The 26,104-nt window shown below is 50.3% G+C and overlaps 1 protein-coding gene across 1 annotated transcript in view; it reads left to right on the top strand.

The window, feature by feature from the left end:
• Positions 1-25,863, top strand: part of PRRX1 (paired related homeobox 1) — a 43,677-nt gene extending 17,814 nt beyond the window's left edge. The window contains exons 2-4 of the mRNA XM_063345082.1: positions 15,919-16,094; positions 16,789-16,970; positions 22,582-25,863. Coding sequence (XP_063201152.1) covers positions 15,919-16,094; positions 16,789-16,970; positions 22,582-22,720 — 497 coding nt within the window. The 3' untranslated portion in view covers positions 22,721-25,863. The remainder of the gene's footprint in view (positions 1-15,918; positions 16,095-16,788; positions 16,971-22,581) is intronic.
• The last annotated feature ends 241 nt before the right edge of the window (positions 25,864-26,104 follow it).

Below are 26,104 nucleotides of genomic sequence, written 5' to 3'. Positions count from 1 at the left end.
GTCAAGTGTGTCTAAGTCGGAAGGACGAGAGTCAGCTTCAAGGTTAAAAAAACGCAAGAGGGTGCACAGAGAGGAGGCGCAGTCTGCCCAGAGCCTGTCTCAGTGCCGGTCAGATACAGAAGCAACTGCGCCATTCTGGGAAGGTCCGACTTAATGTTCCGTGAACGTTTCGGTCGGTGGCGTTTTGGCTGCTCCTGCTGTGCTGCGGGGCACAGACAAAGCACAGCCATCCCCTCTCCCCCAGCCCCGTAAAGACTAGCAGGCACACTTAATTTCAAGCCAAGTGACAATTCCTGGGCTTGCAGGAGGAGGGATTAACTCAAAGGCTGTCTGGTCTTTATAAGGGCTGGAGCAGCGCGTGCTAACGCGGGGCAGGCTGCCTGCCGCGGGCTGCAGAGTTGTGCAAAAAGTCTCCTTTTCCTCCCGCTTTTGTTTTTATTGTTGCTGCACAAGTCCCGTGAATGGTTAAATATCCTGCCAGGGCAAGGTAAACGCGGGGTCTTTGCCCAATAAACCCCTGTCTTTTAAGGTCTGCTGTAGCCGCGCCGCTCTGACTCGGGCTGGGGAAGGAAACGGTCAAGTTCTTGCAGAGCACGGGGACGGGAGCGTTTTACAGCTCGCTGAGCGGGCTCCGGGATTGCGGCAGGAAAACCTCGCTCAGGCCGACCTCTCCGGAGCCCGCTCCAAGAGCCGAGGCAGTGATTGTTTCTGGACTGAGAATCTCCGCCGCTTTTTTGAGGTTAACTCAAGATAGCGGGGGCCGGGTGATGGTCTTCCCTTCCCTAGGCTCTCCGCAGAACACTTCCATGTGCGCTCCTGCGTGGACACGGTGCTCGTCCTGAGCAAACACCAGGAAGGTTTCCTGATTCCCAGGTTTCCTTTTCTGGATCACGCAACAAGCCGGAGTGGAAGGAGGTTTGGGGGGCCTGGGGAGTTTGCTGTGGGACAGGGGCAGCAAAGCTGTCTCTCATCCTGGGATGTGGCTGAGCTGTGCAGGATCAGGAGGTGATGGAGCTCCCAAATCACCACCTTGGGCACCCAGCCCACTAACCCACCCCTTCCATGGTTCCTAACCACCAGGGTTCCATGGCCTCCTGACCCATCCATGCTCTTCACTTCAGTCTGTCCCAGCTGAACATCCAGCATAGAGGAACGAGACACTTCTCTCTTATTCCTCCTTAGCACTAACGAGCTGTGGGGCTAAAAAGCTTGGGATATTTCGCTCCAAATGGAGCACGATGCTGCTGTGGGGCTCGGAGATTCTTTGCAGCCTGGCTCGGCTCTGCCGCCTGCCCGTCGGCCCCACTCGGTCCCTGCAGAGATCAGCTTGCCGTGTCTCGAGCCCTGTGGCCGAACTTGGCCGACACGTGAGCTGGAGCATCGGGAAGAGACGTGTCACCAGTCCTAAACCAGGCGGGAGCCTCCCAAAAAGGGGGCAGGAAGCGCTGAGTCCCCAGTGTCCCCCCCCCGCCAGCTGAACTGGCAGCTCGTGCCCAGCATTGTAGCCGAGCGTGTTTGCAGCGTTTTATGGGACATAATCTGTTGTCATCGAAGCCCATGGCAAATTCCGTACTTTCTGCAGCTGACGCTAAGTAGGTCTTTTGAAGGTTGTAATTTCTCGTTTAACCGATGCCAGTTGCAAATACTTTGTGCTGAGGAATAACCCCTTAGCGCCAAATAAAATACAGTGGAAGTCTGTGGCATGTTTTTCAGCGTATTGTTAGTTACAGCCCTCCTGACAGAGCACATTCTATGCCGAAGATAAATGCTTGGGAGCCTCTTGCCAACTTATGTCCGAAAGGGCTTTTCTTGGATGTCCTCTTCTCTGTGGAAAATGCTTTTCTGTTTTTCCAGCAAACATTTAATGAGCTGCGCTTGAAAGAAAAAGAGGACCTATTTCAGGACCAGACCGTTCTGCTTTAGTTCTCTCCGAGCTGGTCTGTGGCTCTTCGGGTGCTCTGATCTTTGTTACACCACGTTGCATGGCAATGGTCTTCCCATAGCAATATGCCTGCTCTAGGACCCGCACAGCGGATGTTTCAGTCTACCTGGAACCACTCTGTAGTTGTCCCTCGTGCCCAAAGTTGAAGGGTGTTCCCAACAGACCCATCTCAGGAAATCCAGGCTCCGACCAGTCTGCAGGTACCATTGTTGGCGTATTAGGACACTGGATTCCCATGCGGGGGTCTGAGTCTTCCCATTTTAATTCAGTTTCTGTGACCAAGGGGGAGCCTGTGGAGCTGGTGAGAGTGGCCTGGGGCTGGTCAGAGGGATGTGCCTGCAGGGACGCGGGCTGGCAATGGCCCGTGGCCAGGAGCTTCGTGTCTGGCTGCTCACAGCTCCTCACCAGTCCCGGCTTGGCACTGCTGCCAGCGCTTCCAGTGCGGGGATGGGACTTGAGGCTGGCAGGAGAGGGCCTTCAGCCAGAGCCGTAGTGTCCACCCCTGGTACCTCTTTCCAGGAGCTGTATGGAGAGCTGCGTGAGGAGGAGGAGGGAGGAAGGCACCTCTGACAGGGGGTCATGAGGAGGAAGAGGGCGGAAGGCACCTCTGACAGGGGGTCACCAGGAGGAGGAGGAGGGAGGAAGGCACTTCTGGCAGGGGGTCACCTGCACACTTACCAATGCATTTATCTCTGGGACCAAAGAGGTCGGCGGAGATTTCCGAAGTGAAGTCAAAGGCTCCCAAGGTTTCTGTGAGCAGCCAGGAGCAACTGAGCTTTTTTTCCCAGGGATGAGGTGATTTCAGAAGTCCCCTCAAGGGGTGCCATCGGTGGAGGAGCAGAGTGGGAAGCCCATCCCACGGCCGCTGCTCGCTAAATCAACCCAGACATCCAGGCCCCGGGATGATGGTTTGGTAGGTTGATGAGGCAGAGGGAGCTGCTGCGCTGTGGGGCGATGTGGGGCCCCGTGCGGGCGATGCTCGGTGCTCACCGTCCGGCACACTGAGGGGACTGAGCTTGAGCTTCAGGAGCCTCGGTACGGGGGCATGGTGGTGCCCATCAGCTGCTGGGGTGCCATTAAACCTTGCTATGGAGCCCCCTTAACCTGAAATAAGTCCATCTGCCTTCATTTATGAATCAAAAATGACATTTTTTTTCTGCAAAGGGTTAAGAGCATTGATGTGGAGCCTCGCCGTTAGCACTGATGATGGTTAGGAAACGTGGTCTGCACTACTCACAAACACACCAGCTAGCATTTGCATATGCAACTGAAATGAAATAGCTGCTGTGTACCTTCATACCATCTACTGAAGGTGGTTTTGCTTACTTGCTGTTAATTTAATCTCCGTGCTGTGAAACTCAACAAGCTGAACGGCACAATCGTAATGTGAACGTGTCCCATTTCTGGTTTATTTTGAAGTGCACCCAGCTCCCATAGCTTTTTGTTCAATAGTTTTTGTTATTTGGAGAACTTTTATTTTTTTTGTCCTTCCCCAGATTTTTCATTGCAATTCGTATTCAAATATCAGTGTTTCTTGGCCTAAAAATACTTTGTACTCAACTTATTTAATTTTTACTTTAATTGTTATTAAAAATGGAAATAATGAAATGACCAGCAAATGATTTTGCCGGAGGGATGATCAAAAAAATTGTAAGACATTTTCCACAAAAATCTGTTTAAAAATTTCTCATTAAATGTCATTGACGTTTCTGGACATGACTGACACTAGGAAGTTTGAAAAAATGCCCATGCTAACAGGCCGGGGGGACAGGAATTTGCTGTATTTGACAGGCTGTATACAAGAAGGATGCAGCGCTGCAAACTCGGCGGCGCGGCTTTGCCAATGTGTCTAGACAGCCCATCTCCACGGGGGGAGAGAGAAGCTTATTTCTTGGACCCGCTCCATCTGTGGCTGCTCCGATGAGACAAGACCACTTGCCGGTCTCCTTTATCCATGGAGTCTTTCTGTCCGAGCTTTGGGGCTGTGCTGAGCTTGCTCAGCCCTCGTTACGTGGTGACCGTTCGTCTGCGTGAGCTGATTTGGGCGCCCGCAGCTGGTGGGACGCGGTGGTTGGAGCAGGGGGACGGGACACAGCGCGGGTCCGTAGTCCTCTTTCTCCAACTGTGCTACCTTGGGTGAGCCGTCAAATCTTTTGCTGGCGTTGAGATGCTCCTCTGTTAGGTGAGGATGCGCCTAGTCTGGCAACGGATGTGATTTGTTAGCTAGAGCCTTTAAAAAGACTTAAATTCTGTTAAATTGTCCTAGAACGGCAGCATTCATCTGCTAGCCCTGCACCAGACCAAAAGCCGTCCTTTGTCCCTGAGATATCCCGCACCTCTGTACAGGTCCCCAAAATTGTCTGATCCTCCAGGTTAGAGTATCTGACATTTCAGTCAGATTAAGGGCAGCAATAAGCAGATATCCTGTAATATATTCATCACCTGGAGGCAAAGATCGTTACTCCGTATTAGGGATTGTCGTTTCCAACGTATGCCTCGTTTGCCCCAGTTCGCAGCGGCTCTGACAATCGTTATTCTGCCTCCTCTGCTGGGAGTTGTGCCTTTCAAACTGCAGTGAACTTTGTGGAAATACAGAGGTTTCCATTTTTCAGCCTTTTGATTTAAAATCTCTAGCTGATTGTTCAATTCTGGCAGGCGACCATCCAAAATACATTCCGAAATATTCATCATTCCAGCAGGCTAAGAAACATAAGATGTAGCAATTTATTAGCTAATGTGAAATGCATTCACCGTCCAGAAGAGGCTAAGGATGGAGGTGGATCTGAGCCCGGTCTCCCTTCGCATCCTGCAGAGCCGGGGCGCGGGGCACGCTGGAGCCCGTGGTCCGTCCCATCCACCCTCCTGTTTTGGTGAATGTCCCCATGTCCAGCAAAAAACCCCCAGAGCCCCCAGCCTCGTCCCTCCTCCCTGTCCCCTGGCCTTAGAAGAACAGGTTTTCACTATGGACCTGGGAAGGAGAAAGGGTTGTTTTGAAATGGCCCTACGCTCTCTAATCCCTTTGCCTCCCGTAGCGATGCGGGATGTAAAGGTCCTTTATTCCCCACCTGAGGAGCACGTTCCCGGTCAGGATGCTCACAGCCCTTGGAAGAGGCAAGTGGGCTGGATGCTGACAGCCGGGCTCAAGTTCTGTTATTTCTGGATCTCGGATGCCATTGTTTTTCCAGTTGTGATCAAAAGGGACCCATAAAAATGCATTAACAGTCAAAATCTGGATTTCTAAGCGAAGCTCTGCAGCGGCTCCAGTCCAATTTGCTTGGTAAGGGGCGATGGCAGTGGTGGTCCAATTTGGTCGAAACACTTTTTTTTTTTTGGATACTAGTGAAAGGGGAGCGCAGGCTTTAGAGAGCTGGTTTTGATGTTCTCACCATCGTTTGCGCTTCCCTTTCTCCCAGCCCGTGGTCCCGGCACGGTCGTTCTGTGCCATGCAGTTTGCAGTCCTGGATATTTCAACAGTAAAACAGATGAAATATCCATTGAAAAGAGTGTTTCTGCCTACTGGTGGGGTCAGCTGGCGTGCGCATCCCACCGGTCATTGTCTGTCTGCTCGCACGGGTCCCACCTACAAAAAAAAACCCCACATCCAAGTGAATTTCCAGATCTGGTCGGGATGGGGCTGTTTAATAATGGCACTTCTCAACAGCACGGTGGGCCTCCGCGGGGACGTGAAACAAGCGGAGACATTCATGAAGCCGGTCAGCTTGAGTCAGTCTTTCCCGGTGCGGGCGGGAGATTGTGCTGGGTAACGTTTGCAGGCTCTTGGCGGCTGCCACACCGTTTGGAAACGAGCCACTTGAAAGGCCCAAAATGCCAGGTGGTTCATCTGCAACGTATGTATGGACTGAAAAAAATACCCCCCCCCAAAAGCTTCCCCTTTTTTTTTTTTTTTTTTTTTTTACACTAACTGCTTCTTGCAAAAATGTTTCTAATTTTCCCCACTAGGAAGTTTTTCTAGCTGAAGTTCATGAGGATTTTTTTGCCACGTTTTTTAAACAGAAGAGAAAGTTTAATAAAAGCAGCATTGCCCAGAGTTGAGGTGGGTGTACGGTGGGAGGGGGACTGCAGGGTCCCCACTTCGTGGCTTCAGGGCTGATGCGTCCTTCTACGTGAGCACTAACAGGGAGGCTCAACCTTCTGAATCTGTGGCCATCAGAAGAGGGTGGAAGCGGTTTCTGACTATTTTGGTTTCGGGGACTGCTCTGAGGGCTGGAGAGACCTTGCAAAGACTGAAATGTACCATCCCGAAGGGCTGGACCAACTGTAGTGGTGTCTGTCATGTGCTCCTGGCTCCATTAACCCCTGGCCCAAGCACCAGCACTGCCTCAGGTTTGCTCTCCTTCTAGGAACTCCTTCCTATGGAAGGAATCAAAATCTGCCCCACGCTTGGTCCCTACAAGGGGGGAGTCTCCTTAACACGTTCCGTATTTTGTTGTTAAAGTCTTGTCCCAGCAGCTTGGCATCAAAGGGCGTATCGATCCCTGAAGCCTGGGGCATAGGTGACACGTTTTTGTGATTCATGTCTAGTTACCATTCTGGGGGTCGCCTCTGAACATGAAGAGAAAGGGGACGCCAGGTGAATCCAACAAGGAAGCAGGTGGAAACAATAGCGTGCCGTTCGTAGAGTGTAACCCTATGAAGCTCACTGCAGAGGGATATGAGTGTGGATTAATAACCTGTCCTTGCCTAATTGTCATGATGGTTTGTTGCCACTGTCTTTGAGGCAGCTGGTGGTATCCAGGTGGACATGGATCGTGGCTTTCCTGGTGCGCCGGTCTGGTCCTGGATGGGAAGTGCTCATTACACGGTCAAGCTAAGAGCAGTGGTGGCTCTTAAGAAGAATTCTCCCAGCCGTTGTGCTGGTTCGGATGTACCACACGCACGTTAGAGTTAGAAGGGGCAGCGTTACACAACTCGGCTCTTCAAACCTTTGTAGAAAGGACAAGAAAGGGTGCTGGAGAGGAGAAAGACGTTATCTGGAATAAACTACGGCGGGGAGGGGGCCAAGAGCGTAGAGAGGCGGCTTTGGAAATGAGAAAATACCGATGGAGCAGGGCGGAGGCTGGAAGTTTGATCTTGGCTGCATGAATGCCGTTCCTAAGATGAAACATCAGGACACATGGCATGGGAAGGGGAGCTGATGAGAAGAGGATGTGGGCGTTGGAAGTCATACCCCTGACCTTGCAAAGCCGTGACTTTGCACGTGTTCAGCCCTGCCAAAAGCACTGATCCTGGGTCTTAACAAAGAGTGAGGAAGAGGCTGTGAAGGCTTGAGGTGCTCCAGCCCTCCAGGCAAGGTCTGGTGGTCATATTGGCGCCAGCGGCTGGACGTCGTTGCGGCTGAGTGCTGTGCTGGGATGCACAGATCCCTGTTGGGTATGATACCTTTGGGTACCCTAGTGGGGTTTGGCCAGCGGAGCATTTCTGCTCCTCTGTCATGGGTCCAATGCTTCTGCGGCATCAGGCTGCCCTAATGAGGTACTCGGAGAGGGGAGGACTACAGCTCCCTGGGATCGTGTCCCCTCCCGAGCCTGGTAAATCCACCCCGCTGGATCACCGCCACGGTCTGGTGGTTTGGTCTCTTTGTCAGTTACAAAGTGCAGTCTCACAGAACATGATTTGCCGCTGGCAGGCTTTTAAAATATGTGTTTGCTTTTGATTATATATTTTTTTTTAAATTAATTTTCCAAGGATCAATGCGGTAATGCATATAAAAATTACAATATGTAAAACAAAGTATAAAAGCATACGAGGAATTCCAAACACATAACATACTGTGCCTTGGAGCTTATGAGATCCATACAGCGCTTATTGTATTATGGGAACACTCTGACCCCAAGACCCGGCGGAAAGACTTGTTAGAAGAGCAGGACTAAGCCATGTGCCTTATGAGCTGTAGGATGCCCAGAAGGAAAACCCTAGCGAATATAAAAGCGGAGCTGTTAAAGAGGAACTCAGACTGGTCTGTGGGATCTAGGGGGACTTTCAATGGCTTTGTACCAATTTCTGGGGAAGGATGTATACTTTTGCTGCCGCAAATATTGTTCTCCCAGTAATTAACACTTAACACCATGTCTTTGCAGGGAGGCTCTCTGGATTTCCATTGCATCGTGATTACTGTTTGGTTTTTTCTAAATTCATTTCTTCTGTCAGCTCCAGCAAGTGGGAACGTGGACATGGTTAGGGAAGACACACGTCTCAGCCGCTGTAACTGCCCATGTGCTCTGCAGGTTCCCGTCAGATGAGAAGCAGAGCACCAGAGCTGAAACCACCCTGCAAAGCAGTTTTGTCTTACATGTGCCATAGGACAGGACTCTCAGCTGCCAAGGAGGAGCTCCTGCTGCCCTGGCTGTGGGTCAGGAGCGGAGCGGGTAGGGGTTGCAGGAAGACCTGGTCCCCAGGTCTGCAGACCTGCAGAAGCGCAGAGCAGAGCACGGGGGATGCCTCTGCACTCAGGTCCCTGCAGCGCCCGATAAGTCCGTGTGGAGACTGTTTGAATGCTAGAAACTAGTCTTGAGGAGCTCGGAGATGTCTCCAGGCTCTCCACCAGGAAGGCAACAACCCCCAAGACCTCGTTCCCGGTGGGCGAGGGTCACTGGCTGGTGCTGGGCCTTGAAACCCTCCTGGAAATGTGTCTTTTGGCCATGGCGCAGGCGGGAGGTCCCTCTGCTCCGGCGTCTGTCCTGCTGGAGGGCAGCGAGGGTTTCACCGTCGGCGCTGGTGGAGCCGTGGTTGTACAGGACCTCAGTGAGTTCCCCCAGTCTGGCAGGCGGAGGCGAGCGCAAGGGGAGACCGTAGGCACGCTATCCATGCAAAAGCTATTGGCAGCTCGGTAATGATATGTAATTGTTTGTATGCGGTCAGCTAGAAATTATCCTGATAGGTTCCACATTGCAGACACTTCGGAGAGGAACTGCCGTAGTCCCGCGGGCCATGCTGAAAATACACACACTTTTTTTCCATTTGATATTAAAACTCGTGTTTTGTATGAAAAATTCAGGGTCACCTTTCTGAAGTTCCATGCTCGTGCACAAATCAACTTATTTTTTTTATGTGCAAAAATGGAGCCTGATTAGTTTACCAGATAATCAAAAGCGAAGGCTTTTAAAAGAAATATAGTATCTGTTTCTTTGTTTTCTTCTTCTATTTTTTTTTTTTTTATGTTTGCCTGGTGATGTTAACAAGCCTGGAACTTCAGATACTTGAATTTTCTGTGTAATTGAAGTAATTTGAGGTCTTGTGCACAGATGATGCAGGTAAAAAAAACCAAACAAATAAACAGCGGAGGTTAGAAAAAAGCTCAGCCGGTGTTGTGTAACGGGAGAAAAATGATAGTTCAAAAACCTCCGTAGTCTGACCTGTAATCGCAAATGCAAACCTGCTGTTACCGCTGCTCGTCGGGGCTAGCTTCAGTACATGACTTAATAGGCATCTCTCCTAACTTTAACATATTTCGTTTTCTTTTAAGTGCCATCTCCATTCCATATTGCCTACAGTTGTGATGCCTGGTGTAGGGTAATTATAGCTTCTCCCTGCAGTGTTTGCCTACCCTGAAGTTAAACCTTATTTCCATTTGAAAATACTTTTCATGCATGGAAATATGTATAAACCGGAGTCCGTTCTCTCCTGGGAGCTTTTAGAAAGATACTTCAGGCCGCTCTGAGCACGAAATCTTATCCGTGTGGGTCCTCTTGTCCCGTTTCTGTCCCTGTTCACGTCTTGGGAAGACGACGGATGCTGCTGGGCGATGAGCTCCTGCTGCCCAGACCAGGCGATGCTTGGGAAGGGAAGCTGCAAAACCAGCGGTGGACCTGGCCGTCCAGCCTGGTCAAAGACATGGAAAACAAGCCGAGAGAAAACAGAGCGGTGAGGCTTTTCCCCCGTTTTCTGCCAAAGTGATGTTTTCAGGCTTGGAAAGTGGCTTTTCAGGTTGAGAGCGTCTCGTTTAGGGTGAACTTTGCACGGCGCCGAGCGCTGTTGGTGTCTGTCGGCTGTTTCAGATGGGGTGCGATCTCGTCTTTGCGCGAGGGACGGTGCTGGGACCCCCTGTCCATGGCAGCCCCGCTCCCCGCGGCACGCTGGCTCGTCTCCAGCATCCCGCACGGGTGGAAAATCACTTGAGACCCCTCTCAAATCGGACGGGGCAGGGCTTTGCCATCAGGTGGATTTTGTATGTCCCTGTCTCTGCTTCCCGCTCCCCTTCCTGGCGCCTTATTAAACCCTTTGGGTTTGGGTTTTTGGGGTTTTTTATATGAGATAAGTTGAGAAAGCTGCCCAGCACTCAAAGAGTTGCAGTATTTTGGAGGAATATAATGAATCGAAAGCAAAGCAGAGCGCAAATGAAAATGGAACATGAGCTTGCGAAGGGCTGTAACTGTCTGGACGGCTGATGTTGGGGAGAGGAGTCTGCCCGGAGCCAGGGGGGACCCGCAGAAATATTTCTACTCAAACCGTTCTTTTCCCATCTCTTCTCCTTTTTCTTTTCTTTCTCCACCACTCTGAATAAAACTTTCATTGTTGTTTTTTTTTTTAACTTCAGGATTTTTTTTTTTTTATTTTAAAACAGTTTTTAGTTGCTAGGTTTTTAGTTTCTAGATTATTTTTTTTTTCCCCTGTGAAGTAGTTAGTCTCGTTTTTTCTTTAATCTGTGTTCAAACTTTAGCGGTGACTTCTTATTTGGAAGGCTGTGATTATAGTGTGATTCCTTATTTTCTTCCTGGAATGCTTTCTCAGTTTACAGTTTATATAACTGATGTGACAAATCTTTCCTGCCTTACCGTATGTGATACTGCGGTTACATGTCTCTGTTCCTCACTTAATTAAATCCAATTGTTTACTTTCAATTCAGATCCAATTAACGTACTATAATAGCTGGTTCTGGACTTAATAGAATCGGTCAAAACTTTTTAAAACTGCCCACACCATGTAAATCCCATCTGGAAACTAGTTTTTGTTCTGACCTGGAATGAAGGCAAGTATGCACAAGCATTCCTGCAAACTGGAAATCCAAAATATGTTGCGGTTGGAAGTAGTGGTGGAAAAAAATATGTGACTTATATGTAGGTATTTAATTCTCCACTCTGTTTTGCTTTATAATGCATTGTATTTTCCATGCGGCATCCCAACAGGAGCCGTTCGAGGGTACCCCTACCCCAAGTGGCAGTCCCAGACACTAGGACAGCGGCTGTGCGATAAGGAGCACAGATCGGAGTGTCTTCAAGCGCGGATCTGTCGCGTTGCAAGAGGAGACACGATGAGCAAGGGAAAAAAGAGTAGGACGTTCCATACTGTATCACTTAGGAGCAATTAAAAATTTATTTGGTGCATCCTAGAAGCGCGTTTGTGTACGACACCAGGATTTGCATGTCGTGGGTGAATGTAGAAATAATACAGGAAAACACAAACGTGGGAAAAAGAAACAAAACCTCCCAGCCCAACACGAAAGGTTGTGGGATTTTGAAATGAAATTCCCGTATTTTCCAGCCTTGGGTTCCTGAGAAGAGAACGTGCGTTTCCATCTCTCTGGGGGACACATTTGCGAGCAGCTCAGCTTTTGAGGACACGGCTTGTAATAAAATATTTCTGATTAAAAGAAAGTTGATGAAAGACTTCTGACCCACCTAAAAAGCTTTAGAGCTGTTTTCCTCTTCCCTCCTTTTCTGCTGACTCTGGTCACTAGTGCTGTCAGCGCTGCTTAGGTATACCGTTATTCTGCGTTCAGCCTTGTTTCCTGATAAAGAAATGACGGCAGGAAAAAAAATAAAGGAATACCCTGCTGCCATGTTGAAGGCAGCCGGTGACTGCTGTGAGCAAGGTGACATTTGCAGACACCTGGGGTTTAGGTGTCTGCAGTCCCTTGTTAGCAGTTTGTAATCAACATATGGCATGTCCACACGGCAAAACGCAAAGAGTGATCAACCCAGCAGTGGCTCTGGGCTAATGCCATTATTACTTTTTTTTTTTTTCCCCCCTGCTACTCAAGTAACGCGTGCAGACATTTGGATCTAGCTGTGTTGCGCTGTTCCAGAGGCGCGGCGAAAGGAGATCTCAAATTCCCCACCGCCCCCCGCCACAGGCTGTGCTTTGCTGTCGAGCCACCTCCATCCAGCAGCGTCCTGGAAAAAGGAGGTGACTCACGTCCCCGCTCCGCGCCAGCCGATGCTGGAGGTGCGTTAGCCAACGGTGACCTGACCGTGAGTCACTGCGACACGGACACTGCCTGCAACTTTTCCGTTCCTTGGCCCTGCTATTTTTGGGTCCGGTAATTACGAGGTGAGCTGTGAATCACCAGTGTCTCGCTTTACGCCGGGAGGAAACCAGGCAAATTGTATTAACGTGCTTGGCAGGAGGGATTCTTGTTCTCCAGTGTTTTACAGGCTTTGGCCCTTCTGCTTGCTCCCCAGAGAGATGTCCTCACCCTTCCTCATGTGTAACTGTCACGCAGGATCCGAGCAATGCCCAGGCAGCCTTGGGCTTGTGCTCCCTCCAGCCGGGTGTCGTCTTCTGGGCAGGAGCTTTGAAGGCCTGGAGGGGATTCTCAAGGGGTCCCAAAGGCTTTTATGGATTTGTTCATCCATTCCACGTGGGCAGGGTTTAGAGTAGAAAATAGCATCAAACGGATAACTCAGGAGGAGGCCAGACACCCATGTTGACGTTGGCCTCTACGGCAACTGGTCTTGCAATGTTTCTGCCGTTCAGAGGGACGATCATGCCCTGGGGCTTGTTCTTCGCTGTTTGCTGTGTTGTGTGGTGCACAGCAGCACGACGACGGCGCCGAAGCTCGCCAGTAGAGCCAGGGGGAAATTGCTGACCCTTTTTATAAAAGCGTTGATGATGACTCAGGAGAGAAACGCGCAGGACTTTTCTGCTTCTTTGTAAGGCACGGACTCTGTGACAACACTGAACCCCCCAGGTAGAGATGCTGCATGGTGTCCTGCACGACGCAGCGGTTAAATCCCATCCCTCTCCTTCACTGCTTCGCTTCCCACCACCTGAGTGGGATAGATTCACCTGGTGCCTTGTTTTAATGCCCTGGGATTCCTACAGGTGTTTGTTTTTCTTGCGTGTTCCCGCCTCTGCCAGTCCCTTCCCCAGCTCAGCTTTACGACTCAACGTGCCTGTTAAAAACTGGTCTTCAAACACTTCCTCTCGGATACAAGAAAACCAAGGGTGTATTTTTGCACCCAGGAATCCCCAGGCTGGAAGGGAGCCTGCTGGGGATCATTGGGCTGCTGGAGAAGTTCTGGGGACGGAGGAGCTGTAAACCTGCAGGAATTTGAAAAACCGACTTTCATTTAAGAGGAATGTCCTTTTGTTCCCAAATGGATGGGCCTTGCTCCAAAGGCGTTCAGGTGCAGTAACTGTTACCAGATGGGCTGTGAAAAGCAACACAAACAGGTGGTGAGGACAACAACCGTAGACTTTAATTTCCTTGTCAGCTTCTCCCCGTGCCTTACATGCCCCCTCAGGAACAGGAGGATGAGGGGAGCTTTCGTATTTGTATATGGTGAAAGGAACGACTATCGAGGGGATATTCTGCAACTGTATATCACAGGTCAAGCCCGTGGACTCTCAGTGGTGAGTGTCACCTGGGCCAAGGTGCGCAGTGATTAACTTAAAATATAACTCACTAGCTCACGCATTTTTACAGAGACAACGATGAATATATTTTAATGCGTGCTGACATGTATATTGGCTCAGATCCTCCCAACCATCACTACTGTTCTTCCACGTAAGACAGTGGGACCAGGGGGACATTGCCCCACCTGGGGCTCTGCCCGGTGTGCTTGGGAGCGTTGAAGGCTGGGGCTGCAGGAGCATGAGAAGCCTTGATGGTTTTGGTGGGACCCCACACATACCGGAGGGCTTGATGAGGGACGAGCGCAAGGCGACGGCGTACCAGTCCTGCAGCATGAATGGGGCTGTTTCACTGGAGGCAGCGGTGGCCTCCTGCTCCTGCAGGCTGGTGCCTTGATCTCAGTTCCTTCAATGCGGCTTCCCATGGAAACCGATGTATTTGCTGTGCTGCCACAGGTGTGATGAGTGAAGATACTTCGGTACAGGTAGGGTAGAAGTAAAGCCGGTGTCATAGCCGCCAGCTTGTCCTAATAAAGAGCATTCATAGAATCATAGAATCATAGGGTTGGAAGGGACCTCTGAAGATCATCCAGTCCAAGCCCCTGCCAGAGCAGGGTCACCCAGAGCAGGTGGCACAGGAACGCGTCCAGGCGGGTTTGGAATGTCTCCAGAGACGGAGACTCCACCACCTCTCTGGGCAGCCTGTGCCAGGGCTCTGCCACCCTCACAGGAAAGAAGTTCCTCCTCATGGTGAGATGGAACTTCCTATGGTCAAGTTTGTGCCCGTTACCCCTTGTCCTGTCCCTGGGCACCACTGAGAAGAGCCTGGCCCCATCCCCCTGACACCCACCCTTTCAGTATTGATAGGCATTGATAAGATCCCCCCTCAGTTATCTTTTTTCCAGACTGAAGAGACCCAAATCCCTCAGCCTTTCTTCATAGGAGAGATGTTCCAGTCCCCTCGTCATCTTGGTGGCCCTTTGCTGTCCCCTCTCCAGCAGTTCCCTGTCCTTCTTGAACCGGGGAGCCCAGAACTGGACACAGTACTCCAGATGTGGCCTCACCAGGGCAGAGCAGAGGGGGAGGATGACCTCCCTCCACCTGCTGGCCACACTCTTCTTGATGCAGACCAGGATGCCCTTGGCCTTCTTGGCCACGAGGGCACATTGCTGGCTCACGGTCATCCTGTTGTCCCCCAGGACTCCCAGGTCTCAAACCCCTGGAGCCGTCGCTCGCTGCTTGCCAGTACCCGCGAGTGCCCGTGCATCGGTAGCTCCGTCACTGCTGCTACATTGGCATGTGCAACAGCCCTGGGAAAAGGAGAGGTGGCGCAGAGCAGGTATTTGCTAAGAAAAGCCATTTCACAGGTATCTCAGCACTGGGGTTGCTCCAGTGACCGCAGGCAGTGGTGATAAGTGTGACTCCAGATGTGTGGATGTACTGATTTATTGCTGGAGTAAATACAAACGAGGCATAAAACAATACGTGCGCACAGTTTGTTGTTCACCACCTTGCTGGCCTGGGCCAGGCAAGGGGGTGCTGGAGAGTGCACAACTGTTCTTCAGTCAACGGTGTCCGACGTGTTTATGCTCAGTCTCTCTCTTACTGGGTTTTTGCTTCCCAGTTGCAACGATATCCATGTCCGTCTGACTGTATTTCCGTGTCCTTGGCTTGCAAGCGTACAAGTGAAACTGGCTTTTGCACTTGTCTCTTATTCAGGCCCCTATCAGTCATGCTTCATTTCCACTGTCTGATACCTCTTTGTTCACAGCTCCCCATCTCTGCCAGAATTGACGCCTCGCGGTCTGGATGCGGGGAGGATAAGAGAATGCAGTCCTCATTTAAGCCAAATGGAGCGACATATAGAGAACGACATTACCTCGGCTGTAGTCAAGCCCAGTGTAATAGCCGTTTCCTTGCACTTCCCTTACTCAGAGATAGGAGCATCTTCTCACAGTCAGTAAGCGCTGGTGCAGGACTGGTGCTCACCCCAGAGGGCTGTATTACGTCCCAGTAAGGGCAGTCCTTGGAAATTTGAAGATGAGAGAACAGGTCTTCATCATTCTTTATGGTCAGAAAAGGTTTCTGGGATTGTCAGGAATGGGGAGATGCATATTGGACTTACAAGTTTCTTTTTAGAGATAAGGAAGCTGAGGCATGGGGTAGCCTGAGAGAGCCAGTACACGTCTTATGCAGTTGAGCTGGGAAATAAATACCTGGTGTCAATGCGTTTTCCACCTCCTTTTTACATGGGGACTAACGCAGTGTGGTTAAGGTGTGGTGTTGAAATTGCGCACGTCCCTTCCTAAGCCCTTTCCATCTTGAAACCGTTGAGGTTATTCACCCCATTTATAGCCTTTCACATCTCCAATTTTCTCTCCTAGATGACCAGCTGAACTCAGAAGAGAAGAAGAAAAGAAAGCAGAGAAGGAACAGAACTACCTTCAACAGCAGCCAGCTCCAGGCATTAGAGAGGGTCTTTGAGAGGACACACTACCCCGATGCCTTCGTACGGGAAGACCTTGCACGCAGAGTCAACCTCACTGAAGCTAGAGTTCAGGTAATCACTACAGCTTGTATCCAGACACACCTCACCTGAGGGGTGTCATCAGGCCATTCCAGTATGGCAGTAGAAATCCTTGAGGTCTGCATGGCACACTAGGGTCACCAAGCTTCTGAGTCATGCTGTGTTGCAGTCCCAAGCGTGCCATGCCTTAGGAGGACTGCCAGGCCTGATCCGCTACCATACTCTACTACCTGCCCAGTCAGATGTCTTCATATGATTCGTTCAAAGCCAAGATGTTGGATGTCCTGTGCTCAGGCTGCACACATTATCTTGAGCTTCTCAGCTCTTAGCTTGCAAGCCTGCACCTTCTGAAGGTCAAAGCAGACCATGGAACACGATGTGTTGTACAGCACTCGCTCCCAGGCCTTGCTGCCTACGGCAGAGGACAGACCCGGTCCCACAGGGACCTTGCTGAGCCAGTTCCTCACATGAAGGTGTCATGGGCTGGGCTGGGCTGGCCACTAAACAACTGACAGATGCTCTCCAGGATGAACTGGACACAACGGTCGGTTGGCATCTCATGGGCATCTTTACCAGGTCTCGTCATCAGAGTTTCCAGTGACAGGCATGCCAGTGCTTTTACGGAGCCCTGTCTTGCCCAGCAGAGCAGAAGTGGTGTGGTGAAAGGGTGAGAGTCACAGCAGAGCTGGTTGTGATGGTTGGTGGGTGTCTGTGCTTCCCACCCCAGGTGTGGTTCCAAAACCGGAGAGCCAAGTTTCGCCGGAACGAGAGGGCAATGCTGGCCAGCAAGAATGCCTCTCTGCTGAAATCTTACTCAGGGGACGTGACCGCTGTGGAGCAGCCCATAGTACCTCGCCCAGCTCCGAGACCCACCGACTATCTCTCCTGGGGTACCGCCTCGCCTTACAGGTGAGTGAACAACCCCCCCGGGGCTGACCAGTTTCTGGCACAGTATAGAGCAATCTCAGAGTGGCCCTTAGACAGCTCTGATGGGGTGTTAATATTTGCATGGGACAGCTGGAGGATACAGCAGTTTAACCACCCCACTGGTTTTCCTTACCTGTCCCCATCCCACCCCATCTCGCTGCCAGGCTTGCAAGGTGGGCTTGGTTCAGCATCACTGGGGCTTTCTGGCAGCCGGCTCCATGGGAGGTTGCGGATTCTTTTTTGGTGGTCTCTCTCCGCAATTCAGGAAGTTTCGAAAGAGGATCAGGTAGAAATACATGGAAGCAGAAGTGGTTGCACTTGCTTCCCTAGTGCATCCAGTTTAAAGCAAGAAACCTCTCCATGGGACACAGATCCAGGGAAGGTGATGGCAGAGCACCTGGGGAGGCTCAGCCACCACACGGTGGCCAGAAGAGGGAGTTCTGTGGCTGCCAGTGGCAGTCACTGGCTGAGATGCAAGGAAGGGCTGGGAAATCACTCCATGCGTGTTGCTCCCAGTCCTCCCCTCTATGGTCAGCACTGAACTGGTGAGTAATTTCTTTCTAGTTGCTAGAGCACAAGGATGTGTGTGACCGAGCTGTGCCATTGTGCTGTGCTGTGGTTGGCCCACAGTAGGGACCAGGTGTCTCTGGGTGGCAGACTGGTGTTCAGTGTCCGTCTCCTGTGGCCAGTGCTGCTTAAGGGGTGGCAGGAGGGAAGTGCAGATGTGGCAGCCCCAGTCTGCTCAAAGGATCTAGGATGTCCATGCGTGTCACAGGCTTCCCTGTGCCATCCACAACCCATCAGGAACCGGGTGTGGACACAAGATCCACAGGATGTGTTGGTTTGTGGGGAGCCAGCTGGCTTGTAGACAGTTAAAAATGAGCTTGGTGGGTGTTTTTTAGCACAGTGGCTTTATTGTTGTTCAGGACCTTGAAGCCTTTGGCTGGATTCCTTCCTGTTCATCTGGCTTGGTCACAACCAGCTTCCCACTGGCTTTTGGGAGCCACACCATGCCCAGGACCTCTCTTCCTTGGTCGCCTTCATCCCCTTCTTGTATCCCAAACAGTGTTTGCACAGTTAGGTCTGCAAAAACATGGCCTTCCTGATAGTTTGTCACTTGTTGGTGCCATGGGATCCTCTTCATCCACCCTGTAGTGCCAGAAGAACAAGTCATAAGTTCACCCACTCCAGGTACTGAAAAGGATGCTTTTGATGACCACCAGTTTGGTCTTTGAGGTGCCCCTTATCCCTTGGATTTTATCTGAGGACTGCTGTCTGGCAAAATCCCCCTTTTGGGGTTAAGGCATTCTCTCTGTGAAGTGCTCCTTGGTGTAGCATTCCAGGGAGGAGTCTGGGTAGTGGGTTCAGGGGAGAGACGCACAGGTCCTTCCCCACCCCGCTGAGACTGCTCTGGTCACAGTACCAGATCCCTACTGAATGCTTGTGGCTTATTTCTACCTCTCACACTTTTAAAAATAGATCGTCCCTCCCAAGATGTTGTTTACACGAGGGGCTTCATAACGGCTTCTAGGAGAAGACCCTGCAAAGGTAACTTCCAGGGGCGCACTGGGAAGGGCTGTCTGGGGCCACCCTGGGCAACGAGAAGCCCAAGGCAACTGGGATGTGTGAACGAGGAGAGGAAGGGAGAAGGGAAAGCCTTAGGGATGGTTTTTCTCCCCCTGACGTCCAGACCTGGCTGTGCCTCCACGGTGCAAACACATCCTCACTGTTTTGCTATCTTCCCCTTGTCTTAAGCCAAGACGTTTCAGCAAAGACATTTGCAGTGTACGGCTGTCCCCACTGGCTGACACGGCAAACCAGGACGGACTGTCACCCTCCCACTGCCCTGCAGAGGGGTAGGAGGCATTGGCAGAGGAGCAGAGCAGCTGGTTTCCACAGTGTGGGGTGGTCAGGACCCTCAGACACTTTATGCTCCCCAGGCTTTCTAATCCCACCGGTCATCTCTTAGCCATCGCGTTCATCTTAATGGACGCCTGGGCCAGGTTGTCCCAGCCTCATTAAAGCTTGGAACTGATTAGGGTTATTAAAATATTGGACGCTTGGTGAAAAACAGCCGTGCGGAGTGTTTGCGTGCCCCTCTGCCCCCTCCCCATCTCCCCGGTGCTGCCGTACCGGCCCCTGATGAACGGCGAGTCTGGGAGAGGGCTGAGAGCCGGGCTGAAAGCTGCGCGGCCGGCGCTGTTTTTACTCTTAGATCTGGGGGAAAGTTTTCAATCAGTGTGTTTATTCTCCAAATACATTCAGCCACAGGTCAGCCAAAGCTATTTGCGGATCTGTGTCACGTAGATAGCCAAGTAGATACTATTATTTTTTTGAAGTTGAAATGTTTGGCTTCGACATTTTTCAGCATAGGTTCCTAAGAAAACAAGACTAGCAGTCGCGCTGTCAGCCTGCACTTCCCACTCTAACAGCCTTTGACTCCGCAGGCCATTAAAAACCATATTTGAAAGAAGGATTTTAGGCCTCAGAAACATGATGTTCCTCTGTGTTTCGTGAAAGCAGCCAGCTGAGTAGGGGAAGGAGACTCTTTCTGCGCCTGAATGCAGCAGAGGGAGAGGGCAGCAAGGTGACTTCAACCCTTATTAGACCCTGGAGAGTCTCAGGAGCAACGCTCAAACTATACTGATGTTTGGAGACAGCCTTCTCGGACACTGCTCCTTGTAGAATAACTTGCTAAAAGAGAGCATTTCTGGAGATTTTTAGTTTAGCAGAGATTTCGCTGGGCAACAGTAATTTTCCCCGCACCTCTGGGGAGCTGAGGGTAAGAGGTTCCCTGGAGTTTTAGACCAGACTTGGGCAGCAGCTTGGATTTGAATGGGGACAGTTTACACCCAAGACTGAAAATTCCTGTTTTGTCTGATCTAGAGTATCCTTGAGGCTCTTCCCATTTTTTTCCAGCACAAAAGCATGGGGGACATGCGCCCTGTGGAAGTGGGTGGCAATGGGTGCTTAAGTAGCCATCGGCTGTACACCTTGTGAAACTGCAAGGTTCCTGCTGACTTAGAGGGGAGGAGAGGGTAAAATCACCAACCCAGCCACAGGGAGGGAGCTGAGGGGGTGCGCAGCCATCTGGGGAAGGCTCCAGGCATGCCGATCCATCACGTCCTGGACCCCAGTGAAATGCAGCTGATGCACCCTGGGTGGGGCAGAATTGAGCCTATATTTTGGTATGTGTATTTTAATGTTCCTCCTCCATGTCCTTCCAGTAGCTGTTACAGGCTCTCAAAGTGTCCTGAATTTTTGGCATCCTGGGGAGAGTTTTCCGTGTGTAAGCTGTTGTGTTTCCACCAGTCCTGATGCAAAGATAACACTTCCTCTGTAAAGGTCTTTTTCCTCACTTTAAAGTGAGAAATAGGAGTCATTTGGCCTGGGATGGGACCTACCTGGTCTGGATCTCCTGGAGGCTGAGGATTCAGACAGCACTGTGTTGCATTTAAACTCCTGGCAGGCTAGTTCTGCCCTACGAAGTCGGAGATACCACCAGCGCTTGGGGACGAGGATGTCCACGGCCTGGATCTCTTTGTGCAGCAAACGCCCTCTTTCCTCAAGGGAGATTTTGCTGTTGCAAAGACTCTTCCAGTCATAGAATCATAGAATTGCCCAGGTTGGAAGGAACCTTTCAGACCATCAAGTCCAACCATCAGCCTAACTCTGACAAAAACCACCACTAAACCATGTCTCTAAGCACTGCGTCTGCCCGGCTTTTAAATACCTCCAGGGATGGTGCCTCAACTACTTCCCTGGGCAGCCTGTCCCAATGTTTAATAACCCTTTTGGTGTAAAATTTTTTCCTAATATCCAGTCTAAACCTCCCCTGGCACAACTTGAGGCCATTTCCTCTTGTCCTATCGCTTGTTACTTGGGAGAAGAGACCGACCCCCACCTCTCTACACCCTCCTTTCAGCTTTCAAGTAGTTGTAGAGAGCGATAAGGTCTCCCCTCAGCCTCCTTTTCTCTAAGCTAAACAACCCCACCTCCCTCAGCCACTCCTCATAGGACTTATTCTCCAGACCCCTCACCAGCTCCATTGCCCTTCAGTTGTCGAGGTCAGCGCTGGAAGAAAATTAAAAAAAAAAAAAAAAGAAAAAGGGAAAGAACAAGCTATCTTCTTTCTTGGGCCAGGGATGGAGGAGAGCATTTCCCAGAGCCTCAGATGTGAGCCACCCAGGCAGGCAGTTGGAAAGGGTCAGCACCAGACCTGAGCTTGCCTCTAGCAGAGCATTTGTGGTCTCCTCCTGAACACGCTGACTGCCTTAAATGGGTGTCTCCAGTCACAGAATCACATGGAATGGCCGGGTTTGGAAGGGACCTCTGGAGATCATCCAGTCCAAGCCCCTGACAGAGCAGGGTCACCCAGAGCAGGTGGCACAGGAACGCGTCCAGGCGGGGTTGGAATGTCTCCAGAGACGGAGACTCCACCACCTCTCTGGGCAGCCTGTGCCAGGGCTCTGCCACCCTCAAAGGAAAGAAGCTCCTCCTCATGTTTAGGTGGAACTTCCTATGGTCAAGTTTGTGCCTGTCACCCCTTGTCCTGTTGCCAGGCACCACTGAGAAGAGCCTGGCCCCATCCCCCTGACACCCACCCTTTCAGTATTGATAAGCATTGATAAGATCCCCCCTCAGTCGTCTTTTTTCCAGACTGAAGAGACCCAAATCCCTCAGCCTTTCTTCATGAGAGAGATGTTCCAGTCCTGTCATCATCTTGGTAGCCCTTTGCTGTCCCCTCTCCAGCAGTCCACTTGGTGTTTGTCAGCTGGTTTTGATCTGTGGACTCATGTATAGGAAATGCAACAGGTCGGATAGTTTGTTGGGTTTTGGGGCTGGGGGGGTGTTGCTTTTCACAGAAACCTGGGCACCACGGGTTAAATGAGTTTTCTAGCAGTCTGGAAAGCAGATCCGCAAATTTTTGGTAGGATAAGAAAGGACTCAGAGATCTTTGTTCAGCCTCCGCTGCCAAAAGTAATGTTTTTCATGAATAAAGTCGTGATTTGAAGGGAGAAAAAATGTTTCGGGTGGTTGTTGTTTTTTTTCTTCCCTCAGCCTTCAAGGCATGCTCTTTATGATCAGCTGAAGTTTTGAGGGGAAAAAATGTGGAAATCTTCATTCCAGAGGGCTGAAACCAAAAAGCATCACAATGGTTGAAATGGGTTTTTCCCAGAGTGTTTCTTTAATGTAACATATGTTTCAGAAGTGACGTGATTTCACAAGCAATAAAACCAGCAATTGCTCTCATCAAAAAGACATTGCTTCCAGTGGGAATACTTTTAAGGACAATGGTCTAACTGGCAGGCTGGGCACCCTGACCTCATTGTAAACCTTTTGGGTTAGAAAATAGGAAATGGAAATTTTCCTGTTGACTTCAGCCAGCTTTGGCGTTGGTTATCTCTGGGTAAGTGAACGGCAGCAGCGAGATTTACTTTTTTTAAATAAGAAGTAGTGATAATTCCCTGCTCGTATAAGAAATACATCCCGCAGGAATGGAAACCCCGGGGTTTAACCGCGCTGCAGTGCATGTTCGCTCTCTGCGTGATGTAAGACCGTGTCTGACGTGATGTTTCTCTCCATCCTACAGCGCCATGGCCACCTACTCTGCCACATGTACCAACGCCAGCCCGGCACAGGGCATGAATATGGCCAACAGTATTGCCAACCTGAGACTGAAGGCAAAGGAATATAGTTTACAGAGGAATCAAGTGCCCACAGTCAATTAACGACTGGAGGCAGCTGCCTTGGAGAAGGAGAAAATACAACAGCACCCGTCCTGCTTTGCAACTTGTTTGTGCTGAAAGATAAAAAAAAAAAACAAAAAAAAACCAAAAAAAAAAACACAAAAAAGAAAAAAAGAAGAAAAAAAAGCCAACCCTAACCCAGAACTGAACATGGGGACCAAACTGGGAGCAAACTGAACCGCTCATGAGTGACAAGGTTCCTCCTTCCTTTTGGGATAATGCCACCATTATTTTTTTTCTTGTTATTGTCAGGTTTATTGCTTCTGCTCAGTATACTACGAGCTTCTTCAGTAAAGGACAGTCTCACCCTTGTTGGTTTCCATTTTTGTATGGGACTGCGAAAAGAAACCTCTGCCCATCTCAGCCTGTGGATGCGTCCCACCCATCATCATGCTGAGATGCAAAGCTTGCTCCTCTCCCCCCCTGCCCCAGCTCACCCTAGAAGAAGAAGTTGTTTGGTCACCGCTTTCCCTTGTATCTGCCTGACCCTTCATCCCTCCAATCCCTTGTGCCACAGAGGCAGCACCATTACCGTTCGTCTGGGAGAAGCTTGTTAGTCCAACGCCATGGGATCATCCTACACGGGTTGCCTGGACCAGTCCAAGACATAAGGAAGACCTCCTCGGGCTTCTCATTGCTTTCTTGAGTATTCCCAGCACTGCCGCCATGAAAAGCCAAAGAAGAGAGAAAAGCCAACATGGGGGTGTGAGCGATGGAGGGGTTGTAGCGGGAGGGATCGCTCTGTAGTGCCAAGAATAGGACTGTTAGGACACTCCTTTCTATGCCTTACAGTTTGTGCCACAGGGAAAGGCATTGTCCGGATGCATTTGTTTTATATATACTGTATATATTTATATATATAAGATATACATGCAAGCTTGGTTGGTGTTTTTTATTAAACAAAATAAAATCCATTGAAAATGTTTGGGATGTTTGTGCTGCATCCAGGTTCCTGGAGCCGGGCATTGAAATTCCAGCCGCAGCCTCTCTCACCCTTGTCAGAGCTCTTCCCGGTAGCCTCGGGCAGCGCTGGAAATGGCCAGCTCACGTCTTCCCGTGAGAAACCCTGAAGAAGTGAAGCTGGAGGGAGCCACACTCCTTTGCAGATATTTTCCCATGGGCGTTTGCAGCTTCATAGGGTAAGATGAGGATCTCCTCTCCCGTCAGGTGGGTTCATGTGGCTCTTGGGAAAGTACAAGGACATCCCCATGGAAAGTCTCTGCCAGCCCCTCCAAGGGTGGGTGATGTCTCAGCAGGGAGCATCCCACACGAAGACCGTATCTCCCCCCAGTTCCCATAATGCTGCCCAGTGAGGCTTGTCCTGTAGCCTTAACCATTCTCATTTGCTCTTCCTACCTGCTGTCCTCCCTCCTCTGGGATCTGGAGAGCTAATTAGGACCTAAGTTCCTTCTCTCTGTGAAGAGTAGAGGAGATGCAACCCAAAAGGGGTTTCTTCCATGCAAGCATCCTGAGGCAATGAGGATCTTTCATGTTGCCTACCTCTTTCAAACTTGAGAGGAGGAGGGGACCGTAAGGGAAGGAGAATGAAGCTCAGTCATGAGGGATACTTCTGGTAGAGTGGCTTAGGTCTCCATCTTGGTGTTTGCTGCAGGCATGCTGGCCATATATAGATGTCTGACAGTGGGCTTTGATAGTCTAAAACAGTATGTTGCGGGAGATGAGAAATAAATCTCTTTAAACCAAAGGTGAAAATTAAACGGGCAGAGGATGAATGGAAATCCAGCCAAAGTATTTGAGCTAACGCTGGGGAAAAAAGTCCCACATCCAAACTGGCGTCAGTTGTGCCCATGATTGTGTGTGTTGCTGCTGGAATTTTTTTTTCTCCCTGTATGGATATTTTTGAGGGGCAAAAAAAGGGAATGTAATTATGACCAGGACAAAAACCTAAAAGTCGCAGATTACGCTTGCAGACAGAACACCAGCAGGGGAAACAAGGCTGGACAAGCACTGAGTTTGAAGAAATCCGTGATGTTTTCTGTTTGATCCCTTTTTTGGCCTTTCCTTCTCTAAACCGAAATATTTCTACCGTGAGCAGTGTCGTTCCAGCTCCTAGAGCCAAGTGATCACATTGGAAATCTCAGCCTTCACTTAGAAACTCACTCTTGGTTCCTGTGCCTATGCAAACAGAGAAGCTATTGAAGAACATATCCTGCACCATCAGAAAGAAAAAGGACTTGGTGCAATGTAACGTTACTCAGAGGCTGAACCGGTCCTTGAGTGCCTTAGCCTGGTGCTCCCCCCTCTAAAGTTAGGAAGGAGACAGTTCGGAGAGCATGAAGCTCCTGGTACCTGGTTTATCCATCTGTGGACCAAGATATCCATCCCTACCCCCACGCCGTGATGTTGACATGAAGGAGCTCACATAAATGCCTGTGCAAACCCTTGTTCACCCTTCTCACTTTATTTGTGCGAGGGACTGAATTGACTTGAATGGGGCTGCTCCCGCGGGAAGGTTGTATAAGCTTTTGTGCTTCCGATTTTAGTCGGGTCTTGCCTTGGGTTGGGCTACTCGGCTGGGGATGCCGTCACAGTTGGCCAGGCCGTTGTCAGTCCGGATGAGACCTTTACATCACCTTTGAGCTGGGCGACATCAAGATGTACACCAGAGCATCCGAGACAATATTGCTTGGGTTACATGGGTTTGCTAAACAGAGTCCAGCTGGATGAATGGACAGGTTTTGTTCTTTGTTTCTTAATTGCTGATGGCCTCGGCCAAGAGACAATGTCTAGTTGTCTACCAAGACAAAGCAAAATTTTACAGTTGTGTATGTTTAATCTGTATTTTATTGAACCATGTAAATATATGGGCACATTAAGGGCCTTATCCCGAAAGCGTGGAGTTCTCCAGGGTTTTCGTAGACTTTCAGTCACAGCTCTCGGAAGTTGCCATGGTTACATCAGTTATCACTAAGTTTAGGTGCCATTCAGGGGAGAAAATGGTCTTGAGGCACATTCCTTTTGCCTGCTCTGTACAAACGCTGTTTTCTCAGCCCCTCTTCCCCCCACCCACCTTTTCTCGACACAGAAATAGGTGGCTGATTCCCTCTAAGTGGGATTTTTGAGCATGACAGGGATGGATGATGGATGAGGCTGGCGGAGCTTGACGCGTGAAGCCACAGGAGGGATTCCCAGATGGAAATGTGTCCTGTAAATTATCTCTTGCTTTGTGATGTAAAATGTACAGTGTTTGCACTAGAATAGAAATGATCATTTTCAATAAAAGGGGGAAAAGTCTCCTCAATCCTTTCTATAAGCTGCCACATAATGTGTCGCGTGCTGCTGCCCTACAGCGTTGGCTGGGGCTGGGAACACGCCAGAGCCTTGGCCGGGGCGACGGAGGGGCTG

This window comes from Chroicocephalus ridibundus, chromosome 8 (assembly GCF_963924245.1).
Source record: "Chroicocephalus ridibundus chromosome 8, bChrRid1.1, whole genome shotgun sequence".
Classification (NCBI taxonomy): domain Eukaryota; kingdom Metazoa; phylum Chordata; class Aves; order Charadriiformes; family Laridae; genus Chroicocephalus; species Chroicocephalus ridibundus.
This window is presented reverse-complemented; position numbering and strand designations above follow the sequence as displayed.